Source organism: Apodemus sylvaticus, chromosome 10 (assembly GCF_947179515.1).
Source record: "Apodemus sylvaticus chromosome 10, mApoSyl1.1, whole genome shotgun sequence".
Classification (NCBI taxonomy): Eukaryota; Metazoa; Chordata; class Mammalia; order Rodentia; family Muridae; genus Apodemus; species Apodemus sylvaticus.
In genome coordinates, this window is record NC_067481.1 from 47268402 (window position 1) to 47280756 (window position 12355).

Here is a 12355-nt window from a genome sequence, read left to right on the forward strand (position 1 = left end):
AACTTATAGACAAATTAGGCACAGTAAGATATTAGCAATAATGAATGAACATGAGCGACAGTGGCCATATACCGTGATGAAAGTCGTGTAGCAAAGTCATGTAACATGGCCTCTGCCTTGAAGAGTGCAGACACACTGTTTTCAGAGCATGGATGACCACGGGTAACTGATGGTAGTGAGAGTTGGTACCTTTCCCCTCTGGGTTGGTCCTTTGGGACTCAATACTGTAGTGGCTACTAAAGATAAAAGGCAGACAGACCTGGGGTTGCTGTATCTAAAACTGCATCACTGGCAGAATGCAGATCTGAAGGGGACCAGATGCCTGGCTGAGACCCCACTTCACACCTTTCCTACATGCAGTGAGAAGACCATGCCATACCTCATTTTTTTTTTATCTATAGTCTGGGTTCACAAGTAGTACTTTCTGCGTGGGACTGTAGTGAAGCTGGTGAATGGTTTCTAGCTCTTGGGAAGGGCCTCAGTGTTACCTGGCATTGTTCCTGTTTCCTACTGAGCTGAGCAGAGACAGATTCAGGCTCCTGTGCTCCTTGTGGTTTGGTTTTGAGACAGGGTCGTGCTGTGTAGATCAGGCCAAGCCCAAACCCGGAACTGTCTTCCTGCTTTTACCTCCTGTGTTCTTGGTGACAGTGGGTTTGAAAATCAGTGTCTTGCCGAGTGTAATGGTGTATGCCTATAATCCCAGCAGCAAGCTTTGGGTTTTTGTGTTCTTGTCAGTACCCCTCCCCCAGATACCCCGAAGCAGGAGGAGGAGGTACCCCTGAGCGGCAGCATGCCTCCCACATTCCATTTTCCTTCATCAGATGGTCTCATCTGGGCAGAGATAGATTTAGGAGCCAGGACAGAGCCTTCCTGGCGTGCCTTCCTAAAGAGCTTCTGCCCCAAAGGCACAACTGTGCGATTGCACACCCCACCGCTCCCAGCATGTTTGCTCCCAACTTGTTCTCTCTGGCCTCTAGGAGGAAGAGAGGCTGGTGGGAAGGCTTGTTGCTGGAAGACCTAGGGAGGGGGTGGGGCTGGGCCCTCCCCAGCCTGTAGCTGAGGATAAAAAGCTCAAAGATAAGGGCTCTATCCCTCCCTCCACTAATCTGGGAGCCTCCCCTTTTAGCCACTGTGGAACTCAACTATGGCTTTTCCTGGGTGGTCCAGCTTAGAGTTGAAATTGTTTCCCTGGCTTTCTCTCCCCCTTCTCATAACAACAGATCCCTTATCCCCCAGGGAGTGACTTAAAAATGGAAATTGACTTCTTAGTGCAAAGTGTCTCTTTTTCCCTCAGTACTTCCTGGTAAGCAAAGGACTAGGCCAGTGTACTTAAGACTGTACACACTGGCAGAACAACACATTGACTGGAAAGCCACCTGGGGGCCTCTGGTCCCCAGCCAGCACCCAGGGGCCAGGGTTAGTAATCTTCTGGAAGTCTTCCTGGTGAGCTCCTGTAACTCCAGGTTCGAGAGCTCAGGTTTAGGAGCCCAGGCTGTAAAAGAAAGAAGAGAAAACTAAATGGGCCGTGTAGGTGTGGATTATTACCTACAGTCCATCCCACCTTGGGATCATAGTTTGCCACAGCTAGCCCAATTGCCATCTTCTCTTTCATTTTGGCTGTTTCTATCAGAGTTCATAGTCCTCGGGCATCTCAGCTTGCTTATTTATGTGACGGGTTAACTACACCTCCTCTGTGAGCTCTAAGAGGCAGCCAAGGCTGTGAGAGTAAGTGTGCCTGGCAGGGCCAAGCCTTCGGGGGTAGGAGGTGGAGGAAGTGGCAGATTTCTTTCCCCTCTTTCGAAAGGCTACTTGACTAGAGGACACAGCAGACATGGCTATGTGAGGTCAGAACTGCTAACTCCCGTCTTCAAGTGAAGCTCCCGGAGTGGGAGTTGAGGTCTCCCAGTATTCTCTCTAAGAATTCTTTTGACAGATGTCTGTCTAATCCTTGCCCTGTAGCTGGGCCAGGGAGGAAGGTGGAGGCTGCTGCTGTGCTAGCTCCCTGGTCCTAATAACAATGTTGGGTCAAATCAGTGAGAGGGGCCTGGCCTTACAGCCCCTCTGGTCCAGAGGCCGGTATGTGAATCTTCAGATAGAAATAATTGAGGACCAGCCAGACCTTCCCCCTTCTCCATGGAGAATGGGGATGAGAGCAAAAGTTAGTCCTTCATCTGGTGAGAAAGTTGCATGTATCCAGTGCAGGCTGGCCCGTGTGACTGGCCCTGGTGAGAGTGCGTTTCTTCCCCTTTCACAGACAGTGGGAAGTTCAGGAGGAAGCAGAGCCATTGGGCCTGTCTAGGCGTAGGAGGTGGGTCAGAGCGTGCTTCCCCAGCACAGCTTCTGAGAAGTCTTAGCCTTCCTGGACTGTCCTCTTGTTTCCTTTATTCCCTCCACCTGGGGACTGTGCCAAGGCACAGGGTGAGTGGCTTTGGGGCTCCGTGGCAATTTGTACCTGTCACTGGGTCTTAGATGGAGATGTCACATCTGAAGGGAAGTCCCCTGTATCCTTCCACCTGGCATGGGAGCATACCGTGCCTTTCTCCTAGCTCCTCCTGCTACCCTGCCTGTGTGTTCCTGGGCTCTCCTCCTGCTCAGATCTCCCCAGCTACAGAGGCTCTGTTACTTAAACTGGTACCTCCTCCACAAAGCCTTTCCTTAGCTGCTCTAGTACATTCAAGTTGGGAAATGTCCTGACTCGTGCTGGCCACCAAATCTCTTGGTTTGTCTTAGTCCATTTTTCAAGTAGAGTCTAATGTTCTCAAGAAAGGAGATCATGGATCACCAAAATGATCTCCTGAGTACCGACAGGCTTCTGTCGCTCATGGCTCTGCAGAATGCTGGGTCATTGCATGGCCAGTCATGCTGCCAAAGGCCTACTCCCCTCTGCATAAACGCACTCCTGTGATCGCTCCATCCACCCCGCTTGGCCCTCCTCCTCCTGTATGTGCACTGCACATAGACTTGGTGACCTTCAGCCCTTGTCTCTCACCAAGCCTGGTTCTGACTCCAGTTCAGTCATCAAGGAACTCTTGATGAGTACAATTCCCTCTGGCCCCATCTTTCTATCTCAGAGTAAGGGTCCCTCCCCTCTTTGGAGGAGCCATCTCACCACCTGCCCTGGTGGTCCTGTCCTTATTTTCTTCATCGCACTTACTGGTGTGTATAATTTCATGTTGGATCATGTTTCCTTTGTCTCCTCTGCTAGGCTGGAAACCCCATGAGGACTGGGATTATATGTGTTCCAGGCACACCACTGGGTGTTGGGGATTGGTCTTATGTTTGGCACTTGATTCATTATTCACAGGATGAATGATTAACATTAGTTGCCTTCTAGATGCGAAGTATGTACTAGAAACTTCAATCTTTTTTTAAAGATTTATTTATTATCTTTATGTGTCTGTGTCTGAATGAGTTTATGTGCACTGCATACATGCACAAACTAGAGGCAAGAAGAGGGCATCAGATCGTCTGGAACTGGAGTTACAGGTGACTATGAGCCACCATGTGGGTGCTGAGGACTGATCCCAGGTCCTCTGCATGAACAGGAAGCAGTCTTAACCACTGGGTCATCTCTCCAGCCCCTAGATAGATACTTTATGTGATGTGTGACTTTTGAGATTCCATCTTCCTACTGGTTCTTTTGTGAAGGTCATACCACTTCAGTCCCACCCATGATCCTGCTAGTGAAGTGATGACATACCCAGAAACGGAGATTGACTTGTTCCCAACTGGTAAATGGCTGAGTGGCTGCAACTCACACTGCCTGGCCTGACCCAGATGGAATCCCATCCTGTTTTTTAGCAAGGACGTCCTTGGTACTAAAGCTTACTTGGTTTTAGTGCCAAGAGGGTCAATGGGTCTTCTTGGGCCTGGGTTTGTCTTGTTTCTAGACTTTGTAGAATGGGGAGGACAAAGAAAGTCAACAGTTGGACATTGTCTGGGCATATGAGACTTCCTCTTGTGGACAGATTTAGGCTTAGCCACTGTCAGAAGGAAGATGGGGTACAGTTGGGCTGGAAGGCTGGCTTCTGTGACCCGCCCAGGTTGACTGTCATACCAAAGAAGGAGCCAGTGGTATCTCTATTTCCCTTGGTATAGGTGATCCCACAGCCCAGCACCTCAGCTGCTGACTCTCCTACTCTCTCCTAGAATGCTTTCTTGTTAGACAGCTTACAACCTCATCCTGTGAGTCGCCGGCAGCTCCCATGAGTCCATGCTGACTCTCATCTCCCCACTGCTCCCAGGTCTGCATAGGCTGTTGGAGCATAGGCTCTTTCCATATAGCCTTCAGGTTGTAGGCTGCTCTCCCTTGGTACGTGTGCCCTCCCTGCCCATGTTTCTACACCCTGTCTCCTGCTGGGCCATTGCAGCATAGTCCTAGCCTCTTCTGAGAGTTTTTCTGATAAAGTAATGTTTATTATGTGACATATTTATATGCGATTTTGTCCTTTATTTTTTGTTTTGTTTTTGAGACAGGGTCTCTCTGTATATCCCTGGCTGTTCTGGAGCTCACTTTGTAGACAAGGATGGACTCAAACTCACAGAAATCCCCCTGCCTCTGCCTTGCAAATGTTGGGATTAAAGGTGTTCGATACTACACTCAGCTATTTGTGTTAATTTTACTTGTGAATTCACTTTTAAAAATTTGAGCTGGGGTTTCTTTTTGTTTTCCAGACTTTATCACACACCCGGGGTTATACAATCCTCTTGCCTCAGCCTCCTCAGCACGCACAATGGTGCACAGCCTCTGTGTGGGTGATTTAGAAAATAACAAAGGCTCTTTCTAAAGAGAATGACCCCAAGCCCCATGACCCCAGGCAGAGCTTCGGATGGCTGATTTACCATCAGCCACTGCCCTTCCACTGCAGCCCCTGGGGATCTTGGTATAGACGAGCAAGGATGACTGGTTGCTTTCATTTTCATGTCAACAGGCATTGAGAAAGAGTCTTGAGACCAAAAACCCACACTCGGTGGGAAAGATCATCATGCTCGCTTAGTAATGTCTGCATGTCTGCTGCGGATGTGGGAAGTAGGAGGGTGGCGTGTGGGTACCTGCTCCTCTCTGAGCTAACTTTGGTTTCTTTTCGAGGCTGGCTCGCTCTCTGTTGCCCAGGCTGGCCTGCAATCCTCCTGCCTCAGCCTCTGGAGTACTTCCAGTACAGACCTGGATTGAGCTAGTCTTGAGTCTCTTTTTTGTTTTACCTCCTGAGTACTAGAACTGCCTGCCTTCTGTTTCTCAAAAGGAAGCGGCTAAGGAGCTGGCCTCCCAGGCCACACTCTTCCACTGAAGCATGACAAAGAGGCTTATGACAGGCCTGAGGCCATTGTGGAAGAGACTAGGGACCAGTGAACACATGAGCCAGGGGTTGTGAACTAAGGTTGGGGAGCGGATATGCTGTGGCTGCTGGGGCAGATTGCTGCTGTCCGGGTCCCTCTTTCTTTCGGCATATGGCTTGTTGGGACCTGTGACAATAGCTCTGAGAAATAATGTCTCAGGTGCTCTGCCTTCAGCAGCCCTGTCTAGGCAGGACTTGGGCGGCACTGCATGTTATCAGTGTCACAGTCTGCCCCGACCTGCCAACACTCTGGTTCACTCACCACCACCTTTGCACTTTGTTCCCATCCTCTTCAGCCCATGAAACCCCTGAAGGCCACAGCCACCACCTCCCAGCCTGTGCTCACCATCCAGCAGATTGAGACCATCTTCTACAAGATCCAGGACATCTACGAGATCCACAAGGAGTTCTACGACAACCTCTGCCCCAAGGTGCAGCAGTGGGACAGCCAGGTCACCATGGGCCATCTTTTCCAGAAACTGGTGAGTCTCGCATGAGGGCATGAGTGTCTCCATGACAGACTGGTATTAGAACTGGTCATTCTAGCCCTCTCGAGGCCTGGGTCATCTTCAAGCCCTTGGAGGCCAGTCTGGGCCTGGGTTCTTTAGGGCAACTGGACTGGGATCCTCAACCCCAGGCCCATCCTAGTGGAGCCTTGAAAGTGCTTCTAGGGATAGCAGTGGAGCCAGGTCCTGTGTGGATGTTCCTGAGGAATGCTGCCTTTGTCTGTATGGGGGTCCTTTGAGCATTGGAATGGAGCTTCTACTGCCAGGATGCAGGTCCCTCTGTCACTCCATGGGCAGAGAGAATCGTGTGACAGGCTGCAGGAGGATGACGCTCATCTGAGACCTTGGAAGGCCATTGCATCCCATTGCTGCCTTTACAAAGCGAAGCAGTTGCATGGATATGGTCCTAACTAATGGATGATTCCAGAGCAGAGCGTACCAGCAGCTGCTGTTTCCTGCTGCTGTTCATAGGGGAAGAGCACGGGCTTGATGGTGGAGGGTGTTCACAGATGTCCTCTTATTGCCAAGGCTCCTATGACACCCTCTCCCTTAGCTCTGCCTGAGACCTCTTAGACCAAGGCACTTCCTGACCTCTGTAGACCGTAAATGGCCTTCCCCATTTACCTGTCTTCTCTCCATCAGTTCCCAAGTTGGAATGACCTCAGAAAAGCCTTTCCAGACCCCATGTTTGTCCCTCATGAACACTTATTTAAAAAATCACCTGTCTTTCTCATCTTCACTGTCCCACCCCCAGTATAAACTCTGGAACAGTTTGTATTTTCTTCTCATTAGACTCCCAGAACTAATGGACCCCACTGGTGGATGAGCAAATGAATGGATGGATAGACACCTTGATTGGGGCTGGAGAGAACTCGAGTGTTGAAGGAGATGCCTGTGTCCTGACAGCCATGTTTTTAAAGGCCACAAGTGTTGTGGGGACAAGCACAACCAGAGCAAGGTCACAGCTGGGTTTGAATCCTGGCTTTGCCAGAGATGGTCCTTTGACAGCTTACCCTCCTGTTCTCAGGGGGGCACCAATAGCCAACTGGATTATTGCGGGAGTGAGTTAATGCCTGCAAAAGCCTGCTGTTCGCATTCCTGCTGCTTTAGGAAGAAGTACTCATGAGGGGTTGTTTCCCAGAATGCTGTAGTTCTGGTAGTAGGTGACCCAGCTACTTCCCCTGGTGCAGAGATGGTAAATACCTAGTGATCTTTCCCAGTCCACGGAAGTCTGAGGTAATTGACGTGGGGGCCACCTCCACTCCGCCCTCACAGATACAGAACACAAGCCCTGGTGAGAGGGCAGGTAAGCAGAGCAGAATGGAAGAGCTCTTCAGTTTGATAATTCTGTTGGCTTTTGGTGCAGGGTCTCTCTAACCGAGGCTGATCTTGAACTTGAAGCAATTCTTCTGCCTCAGCCTCCCAAGTGCTGGGATTACAGGCATGAGCCTATATAGCTTTATCAATTTGTCTGTATCATTCTGACTCAGAGTCCCCCGGGTCTCAATTCCACTGGTCTGGTTAGGAATGTGCTTTCCAACCCCCACCCTCCCAGCATCGTGAACTGCTGTCTGCCACCCTGCTCTGTGAGGCCTGGGTGGAGCCAGGGCAAGCCAGGCATATGGAGGCAGTTTATTTCGGCTGAAGTCTCTGGGTATTTGATTATCCATTACCAAGAGAGGGGAATTAGCATCTCTGCTATTTGTTTTATGAGATCATTCCAGTGCCAAACTCCTGTTTCCAAGCAACCTGCGCCTTCCCAGTTAATGACCCTGGCAGGATGGGCCTCTGGCCTTCCAGCCTCTGGTAACTATGGAGATGGAAGTACCTGGCATGGCCCATGACCACTACACACAGGTGGCTTCTGGGTCACAAGAGACAGGTATCCATGCTTTGCCTTTCTTGTGACAGAGATGACTGGGTGTGGGCCAGCTGCTTGAGTGTTTGCCTGGAGTTCAGGCCCTTGCTCTAAATAAAACTGGGTGTGGTTAGCCACACCTGTAATCCTAGCACTTTGGAAGCAGAAGGCAGGAGGATCAATAGTCATGTTTAGCCTTGCCTAGGTAGTGAGTTTAAGGCCAGGCTGAGATACAGGAGACTGTCTCAAAGAAAAGATAAAGAAGTCGGTGAGAAAAGAGGGTACGAGAGCCCTGCCTGGAAGACTGTGATTTGGTTTTGGAAGTGTCTGGGACATCTCTGTGCCTTCGAGCACTTAGGCTAAGGGTTCTTTGGAGGAAAGTGCACTTCGACCCCTCTGCCCTTTCCCAGGAGCTTTTCCTTCTGAGACTGCACTACTCTAGCCTTTCTTCACCTCTGCACCCTAGCTCACACCCTCCTCTCTGGCTTCCTGGTCCCAAGGGCAGCCTCACCAGCTTCTACCTCCTTCCTGGGTGGCTCCAGGGGCCTGCCCCTGGCCCCTGCCCTACCTTTGTGTCCTGAAGAAACAAGTGTTCTCTGGGAACAGATTGATCTTGAGGGGGGCACAGGAGCAGTGTACTTTCCTTGGTTGGAAAAAGCCCCCAAGGAAAGAGGGTGGGTTTTGTTGCTACTATATTGGGAAAAAATTTAAATCAGAAAACTAAAGGGTAATGTAGTAGACACCTGTGTCTGCAGCCCTCAGAGTATCAGATGAGGGTTGTCAGAGAAATACTAAACCTTTTCTTTTCTCCATTATTTTTCTGTTTCATCTTCCTCTTCCTTATTTATCCTCTCTCTTATAAAACTATCATCATCATCAATCTGTGTGCATGCATAATATGTATGGGTGAGCTGGGATGGGTGTATAGAATCTGTTCTCTCATTCCACCATTACATGAACTCTGAGGATCAAATTCAGGTTACCAGGCTCATGTGGCATAGCCACCTTTGCCTCATGAGTCATCTTGCCAGCCTTTCTTGTAGTTAAACTTTCTAATTAAAAAAAAAAAAAGTTTTAGCCAGGAAGCAGTCAAATTGCAAGTTCAAGGCCAGATTGGACAGCTTAGTGAGACTTTGTGTCAGAATGGAAAATAAAAAGAGGGGCCAGGTATAGGCCTGATGCTGCACATCTGTAATGCCAGCACTTGGGAGGTGGGGACAGAAAGGTCAGGAGCTCAAGGTCATCTCTGCCTTCATAGGGAATTTGAGATTAGCCTGGGCTACATGAGACCCTGTCTCATCAACAATGAACAAAACAAAAAATATAAAAGTATTACAAATGAAGGAGCGTCTCCTCCTCCTCGACCCTTTTGTCCTGAAGCAGCTTGGTAGGAATTCGGTGTGGAGCCATGTAGATTGCAGTTTGTATGTTTGATACTTCCATGTTCTTGTGGCACTACATGCACTTTTGAAATGTGCCAGTGTGTGTATGTATATATTTTGCAATCTGGTCACATTCGCTCTGATGCGTGTGTTCATTCATCTGAACTGTGTTCGTCCAAGTTCCTGTGCTTGAAAACTTTTGTTCACCTCTCCTGCTGTGAGGAGGAAGGTGGGGGCTGGAAGCATCCTTGCTCACGTCTCCTGGGGTACAGGCATGTCCAGGGTTTTCAAGAGCAGCACTAGCCAATGGAAATAGATTGTGAGCCACATACGATTTTTAATGATTTCATTAATTATTAATGTGTGTGAGAGTGTATATGGGGGTACAGCCATGGTGCATGTGTAGAGGTCAGAGGTCAACTTTCAGGAGTTGGTTCTCTCCTGAACTCAATACAATAAGCTGTTTACCCGCTGGAACTATCTTGCTGGTCCCATATATATATATATATAATTTGAAATGTCTTAGCCAGGAGGTGGTGGCACATGCCTGTAATCCCAGCACTGTGGGAGGCAGAGGCAGGCAGATTTCTGAGTTCGAGGCCAGCCTGGTCTACAGAGTGAGTTCCAGGACAGCCAGGGCTATATAGAGAAACCCTGTCTCGAAAAAAACAAAATCCAAAAAAAAAAGAAAGAAAGAAAGAAAGAAAGAAAGAAAGAAAGAAAGAAAGAAAGAAAGAAAGAAAGAAAGAAATGTCTTAATAACCACCTTGTTTTTTTAAAGTAGTGCTTGGGTTTGAACCCAGGGCCTCACACACATAGGCAGACTCTAGCATTGAGCCGTGTTCTCAAGCATGAACCACATTTTTTAAAAGTAAAAACAAAGACTTGAAATAGCTCCATGGTAATGTGGTTGTTTCCCATACCCAACACTCTGGGTTTGATCTCCAGGAACTGAGAAAATAAACAAATACAAGGTGGTTGTGGCAGTGCCTGCTTGTTCTCCTAGCTACTGGGAAGACTAAACACGGGGATCACTGGAACCCAGGCATTTGAGGCTTTCTGGGCAACCATAAAACCAGAGGGAAAGGGAAAGGGACACACAACATACAGAGCTCACCAGGCGACTCAGTGCCTAACAGCTGACGGTCTGAGCTCAAGCCCTGGAAGGCACAATGGTAGCTGTGGCTGACTCCTGATTATCTCATGTGTATGAGCATCTGCCTGAATGTATGTCTGTGTACCACACGTCTGCCAGATGAAGCTAGGAGAGGAGGTTTTTAGATCCCCTGGGACTGGCTATGTTGTCAGAGCCAGTTGTGAGCCGTCCTGTGGGTGCTAGGAATTGAACCTGGGTCCTTTGGGAAAGCAGCCAGTGCTCTTAATTACTGAGCCATCTCTCCAGCCCCTGAAAGAAAGTTGTCTTCTGGCCTGCCTGCTGCAGCACACACTCCCACCACACACATAGATACAGATAATAAAGATTTTAAAGGGTTGGGGTAATGGCTGAACGGTTAAGAATGCTTCCTGCTCATATAAAGGACTCAGATTTGGCTTCTGTATAACTGCCTATAACATGGTACATGGACATATATGCATGTAAAACATCTACACATACAAAATAAATTAAACAATCACGGGGAGGCTAGGTATTGTAGTGCAGACTGTAATCAGGACTTAGAAGGTGGAGGCAAGTGAATCAGGAGTTCAAGGTCATCCTCAACTACATAGCAAGTCTGAGGTCAGCCTAGAATACACGACTGGGCTGTTTTGTGTGTTTTGTTGGGACAGGTTTTCACTGTGTGTTCTTGGCTGGGGAAGTGGCTATATAAACCATATTAGCCCTGAGACCTATCTGCCTCTACGCTTAGTGTGGAGTTTATACATGTAGCATGTGGTAGTGGCCACATTGCACATGTTCAGTATTTGTATGTGACTCATGACCACTGTTTTTTGTTTGTTTGTTTGTTTGTTTTTAGTTTTTTTTAGTTTTTTGGATTTGTTTTTTTTCGAGACAGGGTTTCTCTGTATAGCCTTGGCTGTCCTGGAACTCACTCTGTAGACCAGGCTGGCCTGGAACTCAGAAATTCGCCTGCCTCTGCCTCCCAGAGTGCTGGGATTACAGGTGTGCGCCACCACCGCCCAGCATGACCACTGTATTAGACAACAAGATATTGTGGTTTATGTTAATGGTAGATTTGCTAAGCTATAGGCGTGCCTATGGTCAGTTTGATTAGCTATTGACAAATTTATTGTATTGACTTATACTAGAGTCTTAGGGCTTGAGCCCAGTGCCGTTAGACTCTAAATTTTGACTCTTCAGATGGGAATCACACATTTTAGCTTTCACATGCGTGCCTACTCTTCGTGCTCTCGGGAGGAAATACTTTTACCCAACCCGGAGAAGGCTTGTCATAAATCCTGAAGTAATTAAATTAGCAAGCCTCAGTTTTCCTTTTAGAAGAAAGGGTGATGGGCCCACCTTGCATCCTAGGGGCAGCGAGGCTTTGCCTGTCGGGTCAGGTGTTAGGGTCAGCTGGCATTAGGTGTATAGTGAGCCGGGGCTCTGGCTCCGTGGAGGCTGGAGGGGGGGGCAGGGGCTGAGGGACTCAGCACGGAGCAGGGGCTGAGCAAGCTGCACGTGCCCGCCCACCCTGCTGCTCTGTCTCCCTTGCTCTGTTTAATTACAAGATATGGAAGAGGTGTAAGGCATTGAGAGGCCTCAAGCCCTGGGAGACCTTGATGGTGCTAAAGGGAAAACTAACAAAACACAAAACAAAAAAACGACAGTACATAAAACCAAGTGTTGGGATAAGTTGATTTCTGGCATGCTAACAAAGCCTGCCCTGCCCTTCCTGCTCCCAGTACCACCTTGTTACCCTTATTGGCTGAGCCAGTTTCCATGGAAACCATCAAGTTCAAAGGGATACTGTAATATGTTCATCTCGGCCTTTCCCCTGGTTTCCAGCAAGCCCTTTGGAGCTGAGTTAGAGGTTCTGAGTGCTAAGGGGCCTCCAGGAGCTCTGGTTCAGCTTTCAGCCGTTCAGTAACCCTCTCTCCATCCCACTCTCACCCCCATTCCTCATTTCCTCTGTCTTCCCTGCAGGCCAGCCAGCTTGGTGTGTACAAAGCATTTGTGGATAACTATAAAGTTGCTCTGGAGACAGCTGAGAAGTGCAGCCAGTCCAACAACCAGTTCCAGAAGATCTCTGAGGTAGGCAGCTCTGCCCACAGCCCATCCACTCTGGGCTGCAACAGTCTGAGAAGCCTCTAAGT

At 48.8% G+C, this 12355-nt stretch overlaps 1 protein-coding gene across 3 annotated transcripts in view; it reads left to right on the forward strand.

The window, feature by feature from the left end:
- Abr (ABR activator of RhoGEF and GTPase) overlaps window positions 1-12355 on the forward strand; it is a 195972-nt gene that overhangs the window by 127418 nt on the left and 56199 nt on the right. For all 3 annotated transcript variants that reach the window (XM_052197162.1, XM_052197163.1, XM_052197164.1), the window contains 2 exons: window positions 5633-5818; window positions 12186-12293. In XM_052197162.1, the coding sequence (XP_052053122.1) occupies window positions 5633-5818; window positions 12186-12293 (294 nt within the window). The remainder of the gene's footprint in view (window positions 1-5632; window positions 5819-12185; window positions 12294-12355) is intronic.